The sequence below is a fragment of the Pogonomyrmex barbatus genome, unplaced genomic scaffold (genome assembly GCF_055798465.1).
Source record: "Pogonomyrmex barbatus isolate J1 unplaced genomic scaffold, ASM5579846v1 scaffold17, whole genome shotgun sequence".
Classification (NCBI taxonomy): Eukaryota; Metazoa; Arthropoda; class Insecta; order Hymenoptera; family Formicidae; genus Pogonomyrmex; species Pogonomyrmex barbatus.
Window position 1 is genome coordinate 3,504,255 of NW_028297113.1, and position 23,952 is coordinate 3,528,206.

Genomic DNA, 23,952 nt, shown 5'->3' on the forward strand with positions numbered 1-23,952 from the left:
GTATTATATCCGTAATGGTACTCGCGCGAAATAATAGGACCTAATACGCCCTTTCGGAACGCGACGGCGAGCTACTCTGACGGAAATACCTCTCGCCGAGGAGTAGCGCGCAATGAGAGAAAGAGAATGAGAATGAGAACCGAGAAAGAGAGGCTAAGAACGAGAGAGAGAGAGAGAGAGAGAGAGAGAGAGAGAGAGAGAAGGAGGGAGAATGCGCTCTCACGTCTCTCATGCCGTGCCTCTCTGGCTCTGCTGGGCGAAGTTCAGAAAACATCTCGGCGGATCTCGGCGCTCAGCCGGCGAGGAAAGAAGGCCTGCAACGCGCGCGAACAACGGACTCCTTTGTCCGATATATCGCGCGCGATCTTCTGCGATCTCTCGGTCGCTCATCATCGTCGTCGTCGTCGTCGTCGTCGTCGTCGTCGTCGTCGTCGTCGTTACGCGTGACCGGCAACAAAACGTAAGCTGTTGCTCCGCGAACAGCCGATTCCTGTCGCGTCTCGTCGCGGTATCCCGGTCCCGTACCCTCGTTTCGTTAAATTAGTCTCTTTGATGTGTCATACGTGTCACGAGCGCTCTTTCTCGCTCTTCCTCCCCGCTTCCTCCTCCCCCTCTCGTCCTCTCTCGCCCTAATCGCGTGCTACTTTAGACAGAGCTTTCTTTCAGCGCGCAGCGCGGCCGTAACGATCGTAACTCGCGCGGCGAGTTTCCAGCCTGGAAATAAGCTGTTTTCCAAAGGTCCATTTTAATTGGTGGGAAGTCAAAAGCGCGTGCTCGTGGAAAATCGCCGCGCCGTTCGGGAGCGCTGCGAGAGCGCCTCGTTCGCAATTATTTCGGAAATAATACGATGCTGCCCGGAACGCTGGAAAATTTGCCGCTAAATATCGCGGAAATTAGGCATGAAATTGAATTAATGTTGAAGCGCGGATAGCGTAGGTCCGCCTTAATACAAAGTTGATTAAAATTATGAAACTGTATCTCTCTCGCGTATTATACGCCACGTAGTGGCGCGGAGAGAGGGGAAAACTACATTTTTTTGCGCTGAAACAAAATTTGATGGCCGCATTTAATAAAAGCTACCGTGTACATTTCCGACTTTTGCCAGTGCAAATACTGGTCTCATTACGAGTAAATCAAATTACCGGCGGCGGGGGAGGGGTGGAGAGCGGGGAGGGCGAGGGAGAGGGACGCGTCAAATAAACGAGGCGGACGTTTTCTTGTCCTCCTCGACTACGACTAGGTGCTTTAGCGCGCCCAAGGCGGAGACAAGATCCGCCGCCGCTGCTTTACATTCTCGGATTTGTCGTACTAGCGGGTGCGAAGTCCCTGACGCTGTTTTACATTCCACGGTTAAAGCGCGCTGAATCTCGCTTTTGTACCGTATGAAATAACTGAAAATCCACGCGCCCTTCAAAGTCCGTCACCTTCGTTCTCCCATTAAATCCCGAACGAGAGAAACGACGGAGATGTTTGCGGTGGGAAAGTTTAACCGTGCGCTCGCTAGACTGCACTAACAGTTTATTTAACGACTACCACGTCGTGAAACGTAAAATCGCGTTTTCATCAACTTTTTAACCATCATACCGACGGTGATGTCAAGGTCCTTGACCTCCAGGCCCGACGTGATCAGACGGCGTCTTTATTAATATACGCGCACGATATGCGTCATGTATCACTCGATCAAATCTTATTTCTCGAAATATCTGGATAAAAATATAAAAATTATTGATCTCCCATAAAATAATTAAAAGCGTTTCAACTTTTAATTACATTTCTGACAAAAGTATGTCATCGAAAATTCAGATCGTTGACCGAAACGAGAAAAAAGTCAGTGCGAGAATCTTAAAAAAAGATCTCTCGGCCTGATATATCGGTGACGCACGCTGTGACGGTAAAGTGATACATAACGCCGTCGATTCCGATTCCCGAACACGTAATCTCCGCGATTAATTTCCAGGACCCGAATTCACCGGCGCATCTTTGCACGTACGTGTCGTGGCCCGTGAAAGATAACGCGAAGTCACTTGTCATTCCGTGGCAGAAAGGTACAGCGGGGAGAGGGGGTGGGGAGGGGGGCTTTGCCTTCGAGCAAGTTCTGATCAGCCCTTTTTAGTCTTCATTCGGATTCCTCGCCGGCGACGCGAGCGAGTGCGAATGGCAGATGGAGAGTAAAAAGAGCAGAGAAAGAGAGAAAGAGAGAAAGAGAGAAGAGAGAGAGAGAGAGAGAGAGAGAGAGAGAGAGAGAGAGAGAGAGAGAGAGAGAGAGAGAGGAAAAAGGAAAGAGGAGAAAAGAGAGGGAAAAAGAAAGAGTCGGATGCGAGAATGCATCCTAACGACATGCTGCATATCTCATTGGAGTGCTCGATGCACTCGCGCACACGTGCTAAGGTGCGATGGGACGGGTCGAGTGTGTGACGAAGTAACTAACATTCCTCTCGCGGACGCCGCAATATGCGAAAGACAACGTACTGCCTTCCCATTCCGTTATCCCCCCTCCCCACCCCTGCCTGCCTCGCCATGTCCATTCTCGTGTCTCGGTATTCATGGTACACGGTGTTCCGCAAGATTTGCATCGAATTCCCCGATAGCGTATCGATAGTGACCTAATCGATCCAACGGTTTAATACGTAAACGTTCCAATCTACCCTTTCGAGAAGGTTCGTTTATTTATTTATTTTTGTTTCCTCTTTTTGTTTTTCAAACAAAGTCTTGTCAGGAAAAAAAGCGAGTTGGAAATGATCGTTCCAGTTTGTCTCTCTCTTAATTATAAACGTTGGATTTTGGCTCATATTTTTGGTACTCGTTAAATTATTTCGAATAAGCTTCGCATCAAATTTCGATTAGCTTAAAAATCTTACATACACATATATATATATATATATATGAGACTTAATATTAAAAATGGTTGTGTTAAACATGTATATAAGTAAATCTATAATTAAAAGATATTTCATTTTGAAGATTGAAGCTTTGCCTCGTTGAAGACTTCTCCAGCTAGCTTTAATAGCACAAAATTTCAAAATTGAATTATTTATTAAGATTTTATATTCGTCACAATTTCATTATTCGAAAATTCTAAAATATAGAGCTGGAGATACGTCTGAAAAATGTTCCAGATCAGAGACATAGACAAAAAGTAAATCTGTAAATAACTATGGAAAAAACATTCTCCAATTACTCTCCGTGTGCTCTATTTTTGAACTACAACAACAAATAGATGTATACATCGAGGTAATCACTACAGTCCACATCACATTCTACTCTTCAACAATGAAGGTAGCATAATTTTCCATCAAGTCCATTTCCTATTCTCGCTCGGACGGAATGGAAACGGATCTAACTAACTAAGTTAATCAGTAACGTGAATGCAACTGTGGACACGGCAGTTGTTTCATAATTCAGACTATACATAACTTCTATAGACCGTATATGGAATATGATCGATCTATAATATCTATCATTACGCGAGCTGGCCGGGCGTGATGCGATTTACAAGGTGGCTCTACCGAGATACGTTTCAGATTTCTATTATTATCGCGTCGAACCTATTATTATCGCATTGAAATCTTCCAAAAAAAAAAAAAAAAAAAAATGCCTCGTTTAAAATTTAATTCATTTCCAGACCAAATCTCGAATTCGATCATTATCCCCGACGATTACGAGCGAATTCACGAGATTGCTCGAGTAAACGGCGAGCTTTATCAAACTTTGTCACGCCGTTCGACATGCCCGTGGGTTAATTGCGTATCACGGATATTAATGTCGCGCAAAAAGAAGTGGACGCACGCGGGCGGACGCGTTTTACGCGAAATAACGTTTTCATCGACGAGAGTAGGAAGGGATACTCTTTTTTTAGACGGCCATACCGTTGTCTCGCGGTTGAAACTCTCGGTATTATCCACGTGCAGTTTTTACGAGCGCGCCGAGCGAACCGCGGAACAAAGACCATATGTACACGTCAGTCAGTCGCGAAACACTATCTTTAGATTCCTACTATAGATGGTGATTAATTATTCGTATGTGCGCGTCCGCGTTCGTTGTCGTTGACACGATGAGAGAAGGGATGAGCGAGAGAAAGAGAGAGAGAGAGAGAGGGGGGGGGAGAAGGAGAGGAGTCGGCAACCTAGTGGTAGCTGTCTTCATCATAAATTATTCATCCGCGTGCCGTTTTTGTTTCGCCGGCCGCGTACGCGATATCCCGAGAGTGCGGGTGCATCGATAAAGTCGGAACTGGTTCACGGAGAGAAGTCTCGTCTCCCTCCGTTGCGTCCGTAGCGTTGTTGTTAACCGCACATCCGTGGTAACCTTTGACGACCCGGCGACGAGTATAACTTGCGACGCGAGCCCGGGTCTGGTCAGAATTTCCGCTCGACAAGAAACGAGAAGCGCTCCAAGCTGATAATTGATCGCGACAGTGGGATTTAAATTATTCAGAGTGTACACAGAAAAAAGTTTGTCTTAAATCAAGACTATATATTCTCATACGTAAGAGTATTATAGTCTCCGTCTAAGAGATTTTTAGCTTTGAGTTGAGCAAAACTAATACTCGTATCAAATTCAACATAGTTGAAAAATTTGCGTATTTTGTGAAAAAAATGTTGCTGGTTAAAGTTTTTGTGTTAAATAATTTACATATTTATGTGTAAATTGAATTGCATGTTAGTTATGTTAATTGACCTTGACAGATATAAAACAGATATAAAATTATTAAAATAATTTGAAAAATATGTTGGAGTAACACAATTTGTAAGTACTTAATAAATATGTTAAAAATCACAGGAAAATGTCGATTATTCTAACATACAAGAATAAAGATAACTGTGCATTACTTATGTTATTTTTATCATAAAAATTATGTTAATTGTAACAAACTTCTAAGATCAAGATTTCTTTTTTATTGAAATATTAACATAGTGTATTATTATTTAACACATCAATATAATATTTAAATTAACACATATAAAAATTTGAATGGATCGTTTGAGATTTATATGCTTTATATTAAATTTAACACACATTTTTCAACAGTGAATCAAATCAAGACTAAAATTTTTAAAAAGATTATAATATCCTCGCTTGCATATGAAAACATTCGTCTCGATGTAAGATTGATAACTTTTTTTCTGTACAATATCTCGTACAAAGACTAATTTAATAAGCATACATAAAAGGAAAAAATTCAATTTAAACGGGAAACAATTTTTATATTTTTTGAAAGAAATATCGCACGCCAACGATAAGGAATATAACGATGACTGTAAACAATGCGAGAGGGAGGGTGTAAGTCGTAACTCGTTTTCTAATAGCGGCTAACGGTAAATCTAAAAGTCTTCAGAAGCTTTTTATCACACGGTACACGATACTCAACGTAACGTTAAAACGCGGTGGCGTGATTAAGACGACGATTTATTGCGACGATACGAGGAATGTCGTCGAGCATCGCGCGTCGCGAGTCGCGTCAGTAACCACGCCTAGTCGGCCGCGTGCGACGGCGGTTTCTAGTTTGCAAACACTTTCATCGCAAGTATGCTACGAAGGAGAGGGTAGGGGTAAGGGTTTCCACAGTAAAGGCAAAAATGCGCGGTAAACGTATTTTATGTCTCTCCGGACGTAAAAGGCAGAGAGCCGGGTATCGACGGCGGCGATTCGGCGCCAGTTCGCGGCCGGGTAAAATGCCTCGTAAAGTTATGCGATGCGAAAATTCGGGCGCCGGCGATTCCACCAATATACGTGGACGATACGGCCGATATTCGCGTCCGCCTGTCGTTGACGAAATTCTCCCATCCGCGAACGATACGGTCCACAGGCTAATTTTGCGAAAACGTGAGAGCGAGCGAGCGAGTGAGCGAGAGAGAGAGAGAGAGGGGAGGGGGGGGGGACACGGTTAGAAAACCTATATGTTTTATAAGGTACACCCGAGATAACGTAATTTAAAGTTCGGAATCCGTACAACCCCGATGGATTTTCGACTCGAGAGATCCCTTTTGCAAAAGTAATCTCGCTGAATCACGTTTAATCGCGTTTAACGTACATTTCATACGAGTTATTCTTTTAAGTCAAATCGAATGACATTCGCATAAATTTTCGAAACATGTCATAAATATCCCGGCGCCGTCGAGAGATCCTTTAAACCGTGTTTCCCCGGTATCGATAATTTCCACGGATATTTAGAAAATCTCACCCACCGTCTCCCGGCCGTAAAACCGACGGCGCTTTAGCGAGAGAGATGCGCATTTAACTCGCGTCTTATAAAACTGTCACGTGTACATCCTCGGCTCGTCTCCCCCCGCGTTTCGAAGCCGGTAAATATGGCACGGGGCTGAAAGAGAAAACTGCCTGTGTGAAAAGGATCTCTTCTGAGGGAGCGTGAATAGTCGGAGGTGCCCGGGATAGCTTCTTACGCTCGCGCGTCACCGTGTACGGACACCTGCGAAAGCAGAGACGGCTTTTCTTCTCGTTGTAAGCTCCACGGTTTTCTCCCCCCCTTTTTTTTTCCTCCCAGCGCACGCATTGTCGTCACGGCGGCGGCGATTGAAGGAGATTAATCGCAGCGTGCGCGCGAGGGATCAATCGCCGTAATGGCCATTTAAAACGTGTTTCCGACCGACGACAACGACGACGACGACGACGGATCGTCGCACCTCGGCGCCACGTAATAACACGGTAGCAATTATATCGGGACTGATAGTAAAAGGTGAGCGATCGTGCGAGAATTAGAAAAATGAAGGGGAGAAAAAAGATGAAACGCGAGGAAGACGAGGATAGACAGAGAAACTAGGGGAGAAGGAGAGAGGGAGGGAAAGAGACACGGACGCGGAGTTATGCAAGGAGTTACAGAGCGGGATAAACTTGGCTTAATTTATCATTTACACATTGTCCGACGTGCCTTAACACAATCGTCGCGTGCCGCCCGCCCTTATTTCCAGCACACGCGCGTAATTATATGGAAATCGATATAACGTCCCACGTTCAACAGCGCGAGCTCGCTGCATACCTCCTCAAGGAAATGGAAATAGTTGACTAAGCAATGAATATTACTCTCGCTTAATTCGCGAAATTCCACGATTAACGACAAAAGATGCTTTTTGTCGTTTCTACGAGAAAAAAAAAAAAAAAAAAAAAAGAACGAGTGATGCTTCCAATTAAACAACGAATATAGTAGTAAATTTTTTATCACGCTTTCTGACGTACGAATTAAGATCTGTTAATGCATAATTTGCGTTTCCAACCTTGCGATGACAATCCCGTCTCTCTCTCTATTTTAAAAGACGGAAAACAAACGGGGGGAGGAGGGGGAGAGGGAGCGGGAGAACGGAGGGAGACGCGCATTTGTTTTGAAAATCAAATGCTTGCTTCGCGCCCGCCGTGCACAATGCAATGGACATGGCATAAGAATGGTAGGCGCGGAGTTTTGCTTGAATAACGATAAACATCGCGTCGCAAACAAAAATAGAGCACGGAAAGCCTACTACCCCGTTCGGCGTATCGTCGTCTATTTTTAAGCCGGCCGCCGCGTGGAAACTACTAAAATAAATAACCCGTCCGTCAGAACTTTCCCTTAATATTCGAATCTTGTTTTTCCTACACCCAGTATCGGTGGCCGGCGATAAAATTGTACAATGCAACGTGTAACATGCGCGCGCTCGCGCCACGAATACAACGAATATGTTTGACGAGCGATTATTTGAGCGCAAGGGAATATAAACGCGATGTTCGGTGATTGTCGGTTTGTCATGTTTCTGTACATTACATGGATTTCAGAAAGCAATTCGCCCACCGGAAGCTTGATCCTCAGCTATTTTCGATCTAAGCAGCGTAAACGCGCGGCGGAATGCAACTTCGTGGAAAAATAACGTCTTGTTTTTTTTTCTTCTTCTTTTTTTTTTTTTTTTTTACGTTCACGGTTTGAAAAGCGCGGACCCGAAGCCGGTTTCGTAATTGGCAACCGTATAGTCGCCGAGAATATAATCTGACTGCGCTTTGATTAATAAAGCTTTTTCGCGAAAGAAGATCTGGTAAAATAGAATTTAATAAACTCTCGTCGAAATACGCGTGTGTCATCATCAAAGGAAATAACTCGCGCGCTAATTAGGCGCACGGGAAAAGAGGGGCGGAAAAAAGTGAAAATCATTTAAGCAATATAACGAGTCAGAGTTCAAGATAAAAGTGATATCTCACAAGCTATCTGCACCGGGGGTCAGACATGCCTCCATCAAAGTAATTGAGGGTTAACAGAATTGATTTCGGGCGAAATGATACCGGAGCCCGTACGTACATAAGTATTAATAGAAGCCCCGAATCGAAATGCCCCTCTCTGGGAGTCTTTAATAATCGTTCCCCGTTTAAACGACTAAAAGTTGCTCGCAGTTTAATCAATTATGTATTATTTGTTACCACGATTGAATGCAATTAATAATAAATGTGTACGCGCACCATGACGCTGCGGTAAAAATACCGGGCGAGCGCTCCCCGCAAAATTGTAATTCGCTCCACATTGTAATTAATTACGCGTAATAAATATAGTGACCCACGGTCACAGGAAACTGTTAAAACAAGCTCGTCTTTCGCGCCTCCTTTCATCTATCACAAACGAACAGGACGGAAAATGCGTTTGAAAATAAGTCCAATTGCACGTTTGTTACAACCGAGCCATAAATCACTACTCCCCGTTCTTCTGCCACACGCATCTTATCTCCCCTGTTTTATCTAAACACAAATATTTGACTACATACGTGAGTTAATCTATTATCATTATCATTATAAATAAATGTCAGGATCAATGAGAGATATGTGTCTTTGATATAAGCAAATATAGAAGCAAAAATGGCACTCTTCGATTTCTACTTCGAACACTAATATTTAAATTAAGTTAAATTTCAGTTTAATTTATTTCTTTCTTTATTTAATTGTTCCCTATTTAATTTTTAGAAATAAAAAAGATAGTATCTAATCTATCTTTCATTTTCGGACTAGTATCCATTTCTACCAATGTTTATTGATCTTATTTAACTCTTTATTTAATTCTTAGAAATAAAAAGGAAATAAAGAGTAAGATAAAAAAAGGATGAAAACTAATCTATACTGGTAGAAATGGATGTACGACGATTCGGTTTAGCAACCCGACGGGAGCGACGGTAGCCGCCGGGACCCCCATTTTCTACGGCGACTTTAAGCGGAATTCTTGAGGTGATGCGTTCTCGTTACACGCGCGAACTCGATTTGCGCGGATTCGGCGAAACGCCGGAATCGACGGAACAAGGGGAAGAAGGGTAAATCAATTTATGCGAATGGGATTCACCGCCACTGCCGTCGCTCTACGTTTCCGAGAGCCAAGAGCATCTGGCGTAAACTACGCGATCGGGAGAGAAGGCCGGAGAGGATCCGTGGGAAAATCGGGGATTCCGTATTAAAACGGTGGAGCGTGGCGTGTTACGAGGACACCCTATATGTACAATATTATTTACGCACGGCGCGACGCGCGCCCGGAGCACGATGGATCGTAAAAGCACGCCAGGGGGAAGATCCGAGAGGAAGAAAGATAGAGAGAGGCGAGGGTAGAAACGGGACACGAGATGTGCGCGGGGAGAGAGGGAGGGAGGGAGGGAGGGAGGGAGAGGGGAGGGGAAGTGAAAGAGCAGAGAAATCACGTACCTTGGACTGTGATGCCGAACGCCGCTAGCAGGAGCAAGCGATCGATCAATCCGCGGCACATCTTCATTAATGTATCCGAGGGCTGTCCCCGTCGTGTGCGTTGTACCCTTTTCCTTCTCCGTGGTTGATGTCTGTGGATCGCAGGCAGGCAGGCAGGCAGGCACGCACGCACGCACGCACACCGAAATCGAAGGGGGGAGAGAGAGGTTAGAGGGATCGGGGCACTCGGGGCCGCCGATCAACACTCGCGCGTCATCGGGCCGCCACACAGCCGGTTACGACGACGATCTCGTTAACGCGATCTCTTCTTTCTCGCCGACGCCACGCTGACGGACGGACGCTCCTTTTCTTTTTCTCTCTTTCTCCTTTTTTTTTTTTTTTTTATTTACACACCACAGGCACACTTCGCGAGTACTTCGGCGCCGCGTTCACGCGCGATCGCGCGCGCGTGTACACCCGCGCACGGGTATCGATATGTGTCGCCGTTGGATCACCTGGCCTCGAGAGCTGGCTTACTTCAGAGCCGACGCTTACTTCAGCCGGGTCGCGCGTCGCGGCCGGTCCGCGGCCGCGTCTGCCATTGCACGGGGACGAGAGCGGCGGCGAATATCCATTCCCTCCTTCTGACCCCCGTAGTTACGCCGTGTATTCGTTGTATTCGTTATCGATAACGCGGGACTGAATTATGACGACGGTGCGACGACGTAAAGTCGTCGGGATGAGAACGGCCTCCTCTCCTCGCGTCCTGTGTCCCGTCGCGCCGTCCGCGCTTTCGTTCAAGGCGAGGGTCGCCCGCTCCCTCACGGGTTGATCGATGCGCGCACTGCGCCGCTGACAACGCCGTCGTTACGACGGCGAGTGTCCATTCTACGGGAGCGACGAGCGCCGAACGCGACGAGGGGGAGAATAATCCGACTCCGCGTCGCGCGGTCGGGTCGGTCGGTCGGTCGGCGCGGCGTCAACAGTCGCGCGCGCGCCGCTGCTCCGTCTGATGATCCATTTCGATCGCGCGGGGGAGAGCGCGATCCTCGATCGAAACGAGAGGAGAGTGGGGGGAGAAGGATGGGGATGGAGGAGGTGGAGCGACGGGAGACCGACGAGCGAGCGAGCGATGGCCCAATCGATGTTTATCGCTACGCGCCGCGCGAATGTCACTCGAAACTACCAGTCGGGGGAAACGACCGCGACGGATTCCGCGGAACCGTCGCACGAATGATCGCGTACGCTCATTGACGGGACGTCACTCGTTGTAGAACCGCGTACAACCGCTCCTCGCGTTCGCGCTCGTTGTTTGTTGTCAGGCGCCGCCGGTCGCTTGCGCGAACAAAAACAGAGAGACGTGTCGGAGCGGCGCGACGGCGGAAAAATACGAATACACACGACATCACTCGCGCGAAGGCCGATCCGCGACTGTCGCGGGGTACGCAAGCGCCCGCATATTTAGCGCGCCGTCCGGCGCCATCTGCAGGACCGGCGAGAACTAAACCCATGATTCCACATACAGGGTGATCCGCGCGAAATGTTACGAGGTTTTCCCTCTTGAAAAACTTGGAGAATAGCGAGCAAATTCTTTTTTTTGATCGTTTAAAATTCACCGAGCTTTCGTGGAACAAATGAGGCCGGCGCTGTTAGTCCCGGGAGAGTAAAGAGCAAAGATCCTCCTCTCCATTCTTTTATATTGAAAGCTTTTTTCTTAGGTAAATCGATTTTTCTGATCGGTCTGCATGTAAATTATTACGTAAGATCGCAGGAAGCGAATATTTTACGAGTTTTATATATTTTACCTTGACACTGTAACGTAAAGTATTCACTTTCGATGATTCCATTTCAATGTTATTATGTTTACTTATAAAATGATGATACAAATAAATTTTTGACACTCAAGAATAAATCTTGCGATTAAATTTAAGTTAAGAAAATATAGGATGCTTATAAAAAAAATATACATATAACTTCACGTTTTTGATATTCGAAGAAGTAATAACTTCATTTTATTCAGTCTCTCGATTTGTATCGTGATGCTTCTCGACAATACTCTTAGGCGCTACCCAGAATCCTTAAGAAAACTCCCCACTTGATGTTATTGCCTAATTTATTATTAAAACGATAAGCTTCAGCGTGAAACTTTATTGACTTCGTGCGATAGACTCGCCCTCTTCGTACGATGAAAATTTCAATGATGGCGCCAAAGAGCGAGCAGCACGAAGATAACCACGTTCCGCGAATTGAGACGGGATGAGGTGGGAAGAGAGGGGGGGGAGAAAAATATATTACATTCGACATCGTAAATAAACTCCGTTCGTTCTATCGTCTGACGTATTATCGAGGCGATAAGCCACGTCACGCGGACTCGCCTACCTACCCTACCGCAATTATGAGACATTCATACGCATTCCGTGTACACTTATGGTATCCGGTGACGCCACCTACGACATGGGGAAGCATCGTACGAGAATTCGATGTTCCATCCTCTTCGCTCGGGACACCCTGGACCCGCCGCGCACGGATTTCCCTATAAGCGCCACGCGGGTCTTCGGCCGCGTTCGACCGCCTTCGGTTTCGCCTTCCTGCAGTGGAGGGCGGAATGCAGGATTGTACCTAGACACACGCGAATCCCTGTACCCATTCGAGTAAAGTCCACAAACTTCTACGCGGTATAATATTTATGTATATTAAAAATTTAATGATATATTTAATATACATATATATTTTTATTATAATACATTTAATATATCTTGTAATGTATTTATTTTACATACCTGTAGCTTATTCTTGTACTCAGCTTAGCAAATTTAAGAAGTTTGTCTAGTCAGATACATGCGGATATTATGTTAGTTTTGATACACTACATATTTTTACTCGAGATTGAATATCGATTTCCAATGCTTCCAATGTTTCCAACAAGTTCTTAGAAGAATACTAGTTGCAACAGAAGGCAAAATAACACAGATAACGTTGAGCGGGACGTTGTTATTAGATGTTTACGTTAACTTACATCGACGTTCTTACGTTTCGCGCGGTTTGTAGATCGCAATGTACTTTAAAATTTACGAAGAGCGATATCTCACAGATACATCGCGGAACGCGAACATCATTGTGCTTCCGATAAATATCAACATCATATAAAATATCGAAATCCATGCGATGTAATAATACGATTGGTTTCCGACTTGCAACGCACGATAAACAAGATAGACGGTAATAACGCGACTTGGGAGAGCCGAATGGGGCGAGAAATCGCGCGATTTCGCATGACGCGAGCAGGCATCCTACATCACGTGGATTAAAGCGAAATCATTCGATTTCGTGGCGATCAAGTTGAAGTCTCCCGACGATTGATGGTGGCGATTTATCGGCGGGGTTTCGCGGGACACGTAGAGTCAGCTCTGTTTCCCAACCGGCTATTACAACATCGGGCGTCTAAGGGGCCTGCATGAAAAAGACAATTTTACTTTGGCAAATCTAAAAATTGTGAAAGCCTCAAAAAATTATCAGACCTGTACCTCAAAAATCTTCTGAATTATATATGATGTTTAAATTGGTTGTTAGAAGATGAAAAATTTTTTAACGCTGGAAAATAATTTTGTTGGATCATCAAAATCTGTATCTAGGAAAAGATTTCAGATTTGCCAGCAATTCTTCCTCACACAATGGCATTATTATAAAAATAAGAATAAATTTAAAATTTTGAAAATAAAAATTAGGAATCGAGATTAAATGTAACGCAAAATGGACCTAGATATAAGAGATATAGCTATATCTGATATTTGAAAGCGAGCGTGGCATGGTAGGCAGCACACTGGTCTACTATGCTTTTAGAAGTCTCGGGTTCGATTCCAGACAGAACTAAGAATGTTTCTCATACGCTCGTATCTCCTCTTCGGCGGCCTGGCAAAGCTCTCAGAAGTACTGTCATTGCTACGGAAACCTCTTTCAATTAAGCCGTTCGGCTTCAGCATAAAATTGTAGATCCGTATGCCTGTGTACAATCTGCGTGTGCACCATAAGTATAAGCGAGAGAGATAGGGGATTAGGAAGCCTCGACTTGGGCTGTAGTTTGTATGTATTGTGTTGTTGTATATATTATGAAATGTGACTCTCATATCACTCGTGGTACATTTGATTTTTAATTTTTATTTCCGAAATTTAATATTTCGATTTCTAAGATTTTCTCCGCGTTGTGCGCAGGGCCTAAGATGAGCGGGGATGCCATCGACCACGCGGTGCGGACCGCATGTCTCTGTGTTGATATATGCGTGCGCACGGCGGCGGTGGCGACGATGACGACGACGACGACGACGACGACGACGTTCGCTAATAGAAAGCTCCTCGGCGACGCGTAGCCGCCGTCTTACCTCGCGAGCACGCGACTCTCCTGGTGGAGCTGTAAAATTTTTACGTTCCGTCTCGCCTCGCACCTTCGCCGCAAGCCACCTGCCCTGAGTAAATATTCCGGGATGTTCCGCAGTATTGTAAAAGGAATCGCCTGTGTAAAACGAAAAGATAGATCTCTCGAAAGACTCCCGGGATAGCGAGGTCGAAAAAATTCCGAGAAAGTACTTAGAATCAACCGCGCGTACGCGGGACTTATTTATCTTCCAGGAAGTGTCTCGCTCGCGGCTCGTCGAAAATAAAAAGGAGACGTGAATGAGGACGGGGACGAGATCGAACGTATTATTAAATGAAATTTGTAGAAATTTGTAATTATAGGAAGATATTAAATAGATATACGATTACACAGATACGCGAGATTAAGTATATTAAGTTTACAAATTTTATGAAATCCGTCCCGCACTTTGCGACCGATAATGGCTGGGAAATTTCATCTCGGGATATTGGAGAAATCAATAATTCACAATTAATATCGTTCGTTGCGTATAAATGCATTTTGTAGATTATCCAAAAACCCTTTAGTTCACGGTAAACGCGTATTACATTTTACAATACATTTATCAAAAATCTGGGTCATGAGGGAATTATCGCATAAAATCCAGATTGCGGAACACATCGGCTCTTATCTGCAGAGTATTCGATAAAAAGCAAGCCGCGATGGCGAGATCATGAGTTTTCTTCCCTACATTTTTGAGGCAAGCGAGTTCCGAGCTTTATTTGTTGCCGAAATAGTCGACTTCATAAAATGCCGTCCCGTCTCGCCCCGTCCACGACGAGCCGCGAGCGAGGCAGTTCCTGGAAATCCTCGCCGACCAGATAAACATTGTCGATTCCCAGTATTTTCTCCGAACTTTTTCGACCGTTCTTTCTTTCCTTCTCTCTTTCTCTCACTCTCTCGGAAATATTTTCGAAGTTTCGTCTATTTTCTTCGCGCGTAAAGTCATCGTACTTTTGTCAACCGACCAAACTCCGATGATGCCAACGCGCAGCAGCCGAAGAGCATCGAATCTGCTTCGACAGCTGCGTCTTTGGCATCGAAAGGCACTTATCCAAAGCACTTGTCGCATTCTCCTTTTCTTTCTTTCCAAGATTCTCGCACTTGGAGTCTCCGCAGCGTGAATCTGCCGGATGTTCCGGTCGCGCGTATCACAACGGGAAGACACCCAAGAATGCGCGACACCTGCAAAAAAAAAAAAAAATGGGAGAAGCGCCTTCGGCGGCCATGTTTACAGTTGTAATCGGAAGGACGGGCGGTATCAGAAGATAACGAAGACTGAAAGAGGGGCCTGTATGTGACGGCCCAGCGTACCGGAATTCGAACGGGAACAATCGCGCCGAGGTCGTCCCAACCCCCTCTCCCTCCTCCCCCGCGTACGACTAACCGGAAACTACTCGACGATGAAGGTGCAACACGAGCAATGTGCGTTGCCTCGTTCGTTTCGCGATCGTTTCTTTGTCTTCCTTTTTTACACGACCTGATTAATCCCGCTCCGCGACTAATCGCGTGACACGCCGATCGAGCCGAACGTGACAACGGAAACGAGCCCGAGTTTTCCCTCCACGATAAATCGCACTGACAGCCTTAACAGATTCTTAATGGTGATCCCTGTTTCCATCTTGTCGGAGCTCCAATTAAGATATACACGGTGTCCGAATAATAATACATAAAAAGAACGGTTTTACTGAAGTGATTTAAAAATTTGGCCAGATATAAATTTAAAAATAATTTTATTGGATGCTTAAACACAACGATAATATCGCAAAAATTTTGTAATTATGTTAGGAACTCGACAAAATTATTTCAAATTTCTATATTTGATCAAATTTTTAGGTACTTGAAAAAATTTATTTTTTCCGTATACGTTTAGATTTGATGACACATTTCCGCGAATCGAAACTTGCACAGAGTCGAGATTCTTTCGTCGAGAAAATTTCAGGATAATTCAGGATAATTCGTTGCTGCCTGTTAATATCCAAGGATTATCTCGCTGTTTTTTCTACCGATTTTTTTGCTTTTTATCGAAAGTATGAGCAATTTCGTCGGCAGCTCGAGAATCATTCGCCCCGCGGCATTTGGTCGAAGAAAAATTGGTATGGAATTGGCCGAGGTGTTGCGGGTCGTTGAAACAACAGTCGCGGTACACCCCGTGAGATGAGGTAACAAAATTTAATTAATCGAGGTTAGCGCCGATCGGCATTGCTGTAACCAGTCCTAACCGCCCATCATATTACTCCGCAAGATAGCCGCTGTCGTTAGCATGACCAGATAAATATTGTCGCGGAATATTGTCAGGTAACTCGCGGGCGTAACCGCGTTTTCGCACTCCATTTTTATCTAATCGATAAAAACGTAGTCGTCGTTACTTTCCCTGTGTCGCGCGCATTAATTACAAATAATGGTTTTTCGCACTGTCGCTTGTTTCCGTTGTTGCCGTTTAATAAATAGGATAAGGATTAGATTAATAAAGGCAATAATGTATCTGTAAAACCAGTTGTGCGGTTAACGTAACCGTATAATGCACCCGCGTAATCACATATTGACAAACGCGAAGTAAACATTAGTAAACATTTTATATATATATATATATATATATATATATATATATATATAAAGCATAGATTGAAATAAAATTTCATTATACGTTAATATTAATGACAGTCAAGTGGTATTTATATAATGTTCTATACAATGAGCGCAACCGAATTAAACATGTACTCTCGCGATAAGAATCGAAATTATTTAATTTTAGATTTATAAAGAGAATCCGCGCGCACGACTGGATTATTATGTGTAATTATATAATGCAGCGACGTTATCACATATTGACACACGTAGAGCAAATATTAGAGAGAATATATATAAAATTTAGATATACAAAATTTCAATATTTCAATAAACGGAATATTAATACGGGAGATTACAATGAATATTAATCAGGTTATTTATTTATGTAACGCTCTAAAAAGCACAATTAGATTTACTACGCTAAATTTACACTTTGGCGATAAGGACTAATTTGATTTTAAATTTATGAAAAGGCACGCGTGATTAGATTAGATCTGATTGCATTATTAGGATTTATGTGTCTGCGTCGTTGCTCCCTCATGGAAATCGAACAAATTTAACCCTGTAAATCGATTACATCTGGATCGTTATTAAAAATTACGAGTCACGGCTGCTGCAATCGCGCGAGTTAGAATTCGGATTGCGAGCTCGAGTTGTCGCTACTGCGACTTTCAATGGCCGGTCGTTGGAAATAGTTTCTGCCCGAGATCGTCCGTTATGTCCGATCGTTTATCGGCGGACGACATGTAGTCCAAAAGGTCAGCAACAATTTCACGACGTGGCCTGTTGAAAAATGTACCTACAGCCTCGGGAATATCGATGAGCGGCTGCTTCGATAGGACGTGCCTGCGAGAGCGATTTTAATGACGTGCCATTAATCTCGAACGAGATATTCTGGTCGCGTATTAAATATTATAATTGGTCGCTCTCCGCGCGTTTTCCTTATAAAATTATCGTTAGAGAAAAGACAAGTTAAATGCCAACCGATGACATATAAATAATTGGCATATCATAATATGCGCGACGTAAGTCTAATAAAGTGATTTTAATAAAAAAAATATTAATTAGACACAAACGAAGATACAAAGATATATTTCTTCCGAGGCAAGATTAGAAATTATATAAATAATTACATTATAAATTACAAACGATTATACTATAAATTATAATTTAAATTATACGAATGGTTATATTAGACTCATGCGAATTTATCTCTTAGCAAAATTGTTGATTAAACCCTTGACCTCCCGGATGCGATTTAAGGTAAACTTCGTTTTCCTTTTGGATGATCATTTTCAGTTCGTTTAAAGCTCGCTTCTGGTCTCTCGTTAGAGCGCCTACGTCGTAATTTTGCATGCCGCGCGGCAGATCCGCGGGAAAGCGTTTCGGGCTTTAGAGGGCCGGTTGGACATAATGATCGTCGAAATATCGCTCGGACGGCAGAATCCGTGTTAACGAACTACGTTTGTCACACGTAATATCTTTCGTATGTTAAATTTCAGATTATTACTTGGTATCATATATTTTTTTTGTATTTATTCATGCAAATCGCGGACGCGACCGCGGAGAAACGCACCGTAAAACGCACAGGAGTAACTTGACCGGCCAAAAAAAAAAAAGTTGACGCGTATAAATTAGTTTTTGTTTTAACACGAAATAACATACACAAATCTGCGCACACGCGATGCAACGGCACGGCATAAATATTGATGCAATCTATGACAGCGATACCCAGGCGATGACTCATGTCACGTCCACGTATACTTGCGAAGATTAGCTAACTAATAAGCCTTTCTAGTTAACAGCTTTGTATGGAAAACCCAAGATGAATAATTACATACAATTGTTAAAAGATGCCACGAATAGAACGACTTTAAATATATAAACTTAAAATATATAAAAATTTAGTATAGATACAGACTTGGAAATAATAATTTTAAACCACCAAAATAATAATATTGCAAAAATTTTATATGTTGCGACACCCAACTTGACACATAATTATTTTAATAATTCAACAAAATTATTTTCAAATCTGTACCTGATCACATTTTTTTTAGATACTTCAGCAAAATGGATCTTTCTCTACATATATAAAAGTAAGTAAAACTTACCAAAAAAAAAAAAAAAAGAATAAAACGTTTATTAAAATTGGAAACCTCGATTCAAGTAAGATATTTTGATGCAATTAATTGTGAATAAAATAATAATATATTCATAACGTGGTCTCTACTCACAGAAAAATTAAAATATTTTTATTTAATGGTCAAGTTAGATACGAAAAAAAGCATAATCAGTTCAAATATATATTTTAATATATATTTTAATCGTTTATAAATTGTTTACATCGTGTTATATAAATGTTGGTCATGGATATTTTGTCCTGATAGATTCCCTGAGTATACGCTGAATATTTTAACAATTTTGAATGTAAATTTATTTTCAGATCGTGCTCTTGCATCCTAAAATAATAAAGCAATTCTGACCAAACGGTCTTTTCGCGAAAAATATTTTATTTACGATAAAGTGATGCGAATTAGTGTACGATAAATTGCATTTAACTACGTTTAATTATTGACTACTGTAATCACGTAAACATACGTCTACAAGCTATTAATCTTTTATCTCTCCTATATATTATCGCACGCGGTACAATATTTATCCTTTGTCACATTCTTAGAATTATCTGAAGTAGCTGGTATTGCAGTTGGCCTAAGAAAATTACGATGATCCTTTTTTTTGTCATGTCGCACCGCGGACGAGGACGTTAAATCAATATGTCTAATAAGCCATTGTCCGTAGGCCGTCACTTATCAATTCCACGCGATCGTTACTTATCGTTCCGCGCTATCGAGAGGATCGCAATTCGAGATAATTTCTTCCAGATATTTTCTACTCGCGATTGTCTATTCGCTAATGGACTTGTTTATTCTCCCATTTGACTAGATATCGGAACTTCTATAAGTGTGTCTACCTAATAGGGTACAAAATTGATGTACGATAGAGAAAAGAAAAAATAACATCTCTCTCTCTCTCTCTCTCTCCCTCTCTCTCTCTCTCTCTCTCTCTCTCTCTTGCGCATTTTAGAGTCATATTTTAACCTGTTAGCGTGCACGGGGCGAGATTTTCCCTCGAGGGAGAAGAATCACGTTCTTATTGCATCTTTCCGAGGTGCAAAGGATCGCTCGTAAAAAGCGTCCGTCACTGATGCATCGTCCGCGTTATACACTAACAGGTTAATATTCTACACGTTGTAAAACAAGGAAAAAAAAAAAGATACGAGCGCGCGGGGGTAGCGAGTGGTAGCGCGTCGCGAATACGGTAATTAAAATGCCCCGGCAGGAAACGACGTCGCGCCCCGACTCCTTTATTATCCTACCGCTCGGCGACGCCGCGAACCCGAGTTTTTTCTGCGACTCATCACTCAGTCCGCGGCATCGGATATTGCAGCGGCAGCGGCGGCGTGGATTTTTTTTTTCTTTTTCCGTCCCTCCTTTTCCCCGACGGAGGTTTTCTACGGAGAGTTGCGCTAGAAAGGAATGCAAATGCCCGCGAGCGCGCAGGTTGCGCGAACGTTAATGACGATGGGGGCGGAGGGGGGGGGGGAGAGAGAAACCGTCACTGTCGCGAGATTGCGTAATATTGTATGACAATAGACGAAGCATCTCTCGCAATTTTCTACGCTCCTCCTCCATGTAATCGATAAGAATCGTGTTCACGCGTCACGCGCGCATTCTTTTTTCGGCCGATCCAAGCCGAGAATGATCGTGATACGCACATATTTTTTTTTTCTGCGGTCCAAACCGAGGATGGATTCTAGATCTCTTTCTTCGTGGAGCCTATCTTACGAGACAGTCGCGACGATATCTGACTTCTTTCTGACGCACCGCAACTTGTTTGCGAGCTTCTGCCGCAGTTTCTTGTGGGTAGCGAGCATCAGGAGCCACAGGATCGGCCATATCAGCCGACATATCTTCATCACCACGAGCTTGTTCAAGCAGGCGAAGAGCAGGCCGAAGAACCACGGCGCGCCCATCAGCAGGTACAGCTGAAGGAAGAGGAAGTACTTCTTCCTGAGGACGTTGGTGTTATTCCTCGTCGCTATCTCCGTGCTCCGTTGTATGCGTATAATCTTATACGTGGTGAACACGAACAGCACGTTGTTCCAGAAGAGCGTCAGCAACGGTATGCCGAAGAAGTATATGTTCACCACGTAGTTCGGCCCGCCGTGGTAGCGACGGTAATTCGGCTTGAGCGGAAAGTCCTCCGGGATCCCGGGACAGAATTCCAAAATGACGGCGACGACGGCGGGGACCAGGGCGCCGCCCCACGCGAAGACGCCGTACAGCAGGAGTCGTCTGTTCTCCTCCTGAATCGTCTGCTGGCCCGATCCCATCATCCAGCGGAAGCGCGTGATAGACAGGGTCATGTCGAAACAAATTACGTTTAGCCAGAACACCGTGGCGTTCGTGAAGTATTGCATTAGTATCCACAGGAGGGTGTCGAAGTCGTCGCTTGTCGCGAAGCCGCACAGATTGCAGTAGCCGAGGAACGTCAGGAAGAATCCCTGCAACAGCAGGCAGACGTTGTGACGGAGCACCGCGCGATTGTAGATGCTCTTGCCGAGTTCCGGGATGGACAGGTACACCACGACGACGATGGTGGAGAGAACGACGTGGGCCACATTGGTGTCCATGTAGGTCTGCGCACCCCAGAAGAACACCGTCCTCAGATCGCTGCAGTGGTGAGTCATCTCGTTGATCATCTCGTCCTCCTTTGACATATTTGACGATACATTCGTTAGACTAATGGTGGTAATGGTGGTGATAGTCGTCACGGTGATGATCCTCCTCGTCCTCGTAGTCGTCGTGGTTTTCGTCACTATCGTCATCTCCGTCGAATTCTCTCTGTCCAGAGACACCTCCGAGCCGATCTCCGCGCACTTGATCAGCACCGTCGTGCCGTTGATCATATTTTCAATACAATAGTCTCTCGAAGAGCGGAAAATCGAGTTGATAGGAAGGCCACGTGGATGATATTTCGAACTGGTATCGTCCTCCTCGCCGTCGCATCTCAGTCCTTGCGCGGATGCGATCACCGTGACGATTCGCTGCGGGGAGTGAGACGAGATTGTTCGCCGCGCGTCATGCGTGGTATAGTCGAACTGATCCAGTTTTGCATGAACGCACTCGAGATTCTCGTTGAATGCGTAACCGGAGAGGCAACACTTTTTCGGCACGCCCGGCCGGTGCGTCACCCCCTTTGTCGGGTGGATCGGGTGGGCCGCGATCGAGACCAGACACAGCTGGAAAATCGCGGTGGACCATCCCGACGCGCGCATGCTGGCTCACCTCCTCGCACTGACGTGTCTGAATTGATAGCGATCGCGGACGTGTCTTCCCGGCGTTTGGCAAGTCGGAAACAAGTCGGACCAGCGTGTCGCCGACGCGACACCGCGACGCCCCGCCGCGTTTTTTTTTTCTTCCATTTCCCTGGATGACGTAGTCACGTCGGCCGCGCGAATGTTTATGTTCGGTACATTGGCGCGAACACTGACATCGTCTCGTCAATATCATCCTCATCAATCGATGCGTGCGGTCGGATTTCGCAAGTAATCATTATGATAAAACGATCCTATGAATCTTATGAATCTTGCGGATCTGGAAATCTTTCCATCGACGCGTTGCGTAACGCGTCATTTTAAAAACGACAGAGTACCTACACGTTTAATATATTCTTTATCAGTCTTCAGTGCAATTTCACTAATTGATAAAGATTTTTCTATATAAACAGATGAACAGATTTGGTCTAGACCAAAATAATATGTTCAAACCTGAATTGATCCGAGGTAAATATTATTCAAGTCGGAACGCCAGTCAGTCAAGCATAAATCGCACTTCTCCATAGCACGTGGCTTTCCGCGCGAACTGTTTGCGAAACGCTAGATATTCGCGACGTAGTCGACGACGAGAGAGAGAGCCTCGGCGATATCGATTTTACGAGCAATTTATCGCGAGCCACAAAGGGATTTTTCGTATATTTACGTGGCACGGCGCGCATCTATCACAAGCGCGCCGTCAGTCAGCGCCGACGTGTGCGTGCCGATTGCGCAAAGAGTTTCCTCCTGTTGAATGTGTTTCTCGGTATTTGCAGTGCGCGGTCCGGGGAACGCCAGCCGTCGAGGTGCGGAAAGCACTCTCCAACGTCATGAACGGTGCAATTGTTGCGGGCAATAAATCCCCGTTTTCATTTTCCATAGGACGCGACGACGATACGTTGAGCGGCGGCGGCGGCGGCGGCGGCGGCGGCGGCGGCCGCCGCGAAACAGCGGAGAACACCGCGGGCGTTTGAAGGTGAACGCTGTCGCCTGTGGAAGGGGGACAAGGACGAGGAAAAGGTAAGGTGATACAACTGGAGTAGTCGTCAACGTCAGCGACGGATGTAGCTACCGGTGAAGACGGTGGTGAAGAGACCGCCGACCGGCTCCTGGATTGCGATCTCCTCTCGGGAGACTTGCAAATCACAGGAATGAGCCTTATGAAATTAACCGTTTGAATTAGAGTTACCGCTAATCAGACGTGAGATTAGCGGTTTATCTAGTTATCGCATCTGCTGCATGAAAAGTATATTAATTAACGCTCAGATCGCTGGAAACTGGCTTCGAACACTCTGTGTTACGGATTTATCACAAATCAAAATGTAAATATATATCATACGAATGCAAAAGTATATTTTAACGGAAATTAATATCAAATTGCTTTTTAGTTATTAATAAAAAGTTTTAATTTAATTTTGCATTATATTTTTGAAATATTTTTGATTAATAGATAAGTGAAATAGAAGAATAACCAATAATCGATACGACGATTTATCAGCAAATCGTTTGTTTTTGTTTTGAAAATAATTCCCCTTTTTAATTTATTATCCATTCATAATTAATTTAATTTAATTTTTCCTAGCGTCATTCTCACTCAGTAAGTTAGAAAAAAGGATTATATTTGCGTTTTTTTTCAATCTTGTTGAGTTATACACAGTCGATACTGTTGCAACCTTAGCTTCAACATAAAATATCTGTGCTAGATGACGCTACAGTTCTAAACAACTCCCGGATGGTAAATTTAAAGGAAGTCACCTTCCATTTTACTCCAGTCCTTCGCGGTAAAAATTTAATTTAAATTCGATAAAAAAAAAAAAAAATTAACTGAAAGAACTGTGAGAGCAATTAAACGTTATTTTTGAAAATCGATACGATTATTAAAATAATGCAGAACAATTATAATTAGATCCTCGCGAATTAAGCTTAATTATCTTAATTATTTTGGATTAGCTTCAAATAGCGGTTC

At 44.1% G+C, this 23,952-nt stretch overlaps 3 protein-coding genes across 4 annotated transcripts in view; all 3 read right to left on the reverse strand.

Moving 5' to 3' along the window:
* The window catches only part of LOC105431167 (roundabout homolog 2), a 96,789-nt gene extending 85,737 nt beyond the window's left edge, over positions 1–11,052 (reverse strand). For both annotated transcript variants that reach the window (XR_016138773.1, XM_011645196.2), the window contains exon 1: positions 9,652–11,052. Coding sequence is in view for 1 of the 2 variants with exons in the window: in XM_011645196.2 (XP_011643498.2) it covers positions 9,652–9,718 (67 nt within the window). In the remaining variant the exon portion in view is untranslated. The remainder of the gene's footprint in view (positions 1–9,651) is intronic.
* Positions 11,053–16,703: 5,651 nt separating this feature from the next.
* On the reverse strand, positions 16,704–18,036 carry LOC112552912 (uncharacterized). The gene is given in 4 exon segments (XM_089074214.1): positions 16,704–17,288; positions 17,290–17,488; positions 17,847–17,988; positions 17,991–18,036. Coding segments are annotated over 4 exon segments (423 nt in total). The 5' UTR covers positions 18,022–18,036; the 3' UTR covers positions 16,704–17,237.
* Positions 18,037–18,919: 883 nt separating this feature from the next.
* Positions 18,920–22,195, reverse strand: LOC105431191 (uncharacterized). The gene has a single exon (XM_011645225.3). It carries the CDS (start codon positions 21,948–21,950, stop codon positions 20,454–20,456), a length of 1,497 nt encoding a protein of 498 aa, XP_011643527.2. The 5' UTR covers positions 21,951–22,195; the 3' UTR covers positions 18,920–20,453.
* Positions 22,196–23,952: the final 1,757 nt, after the last annotated feature.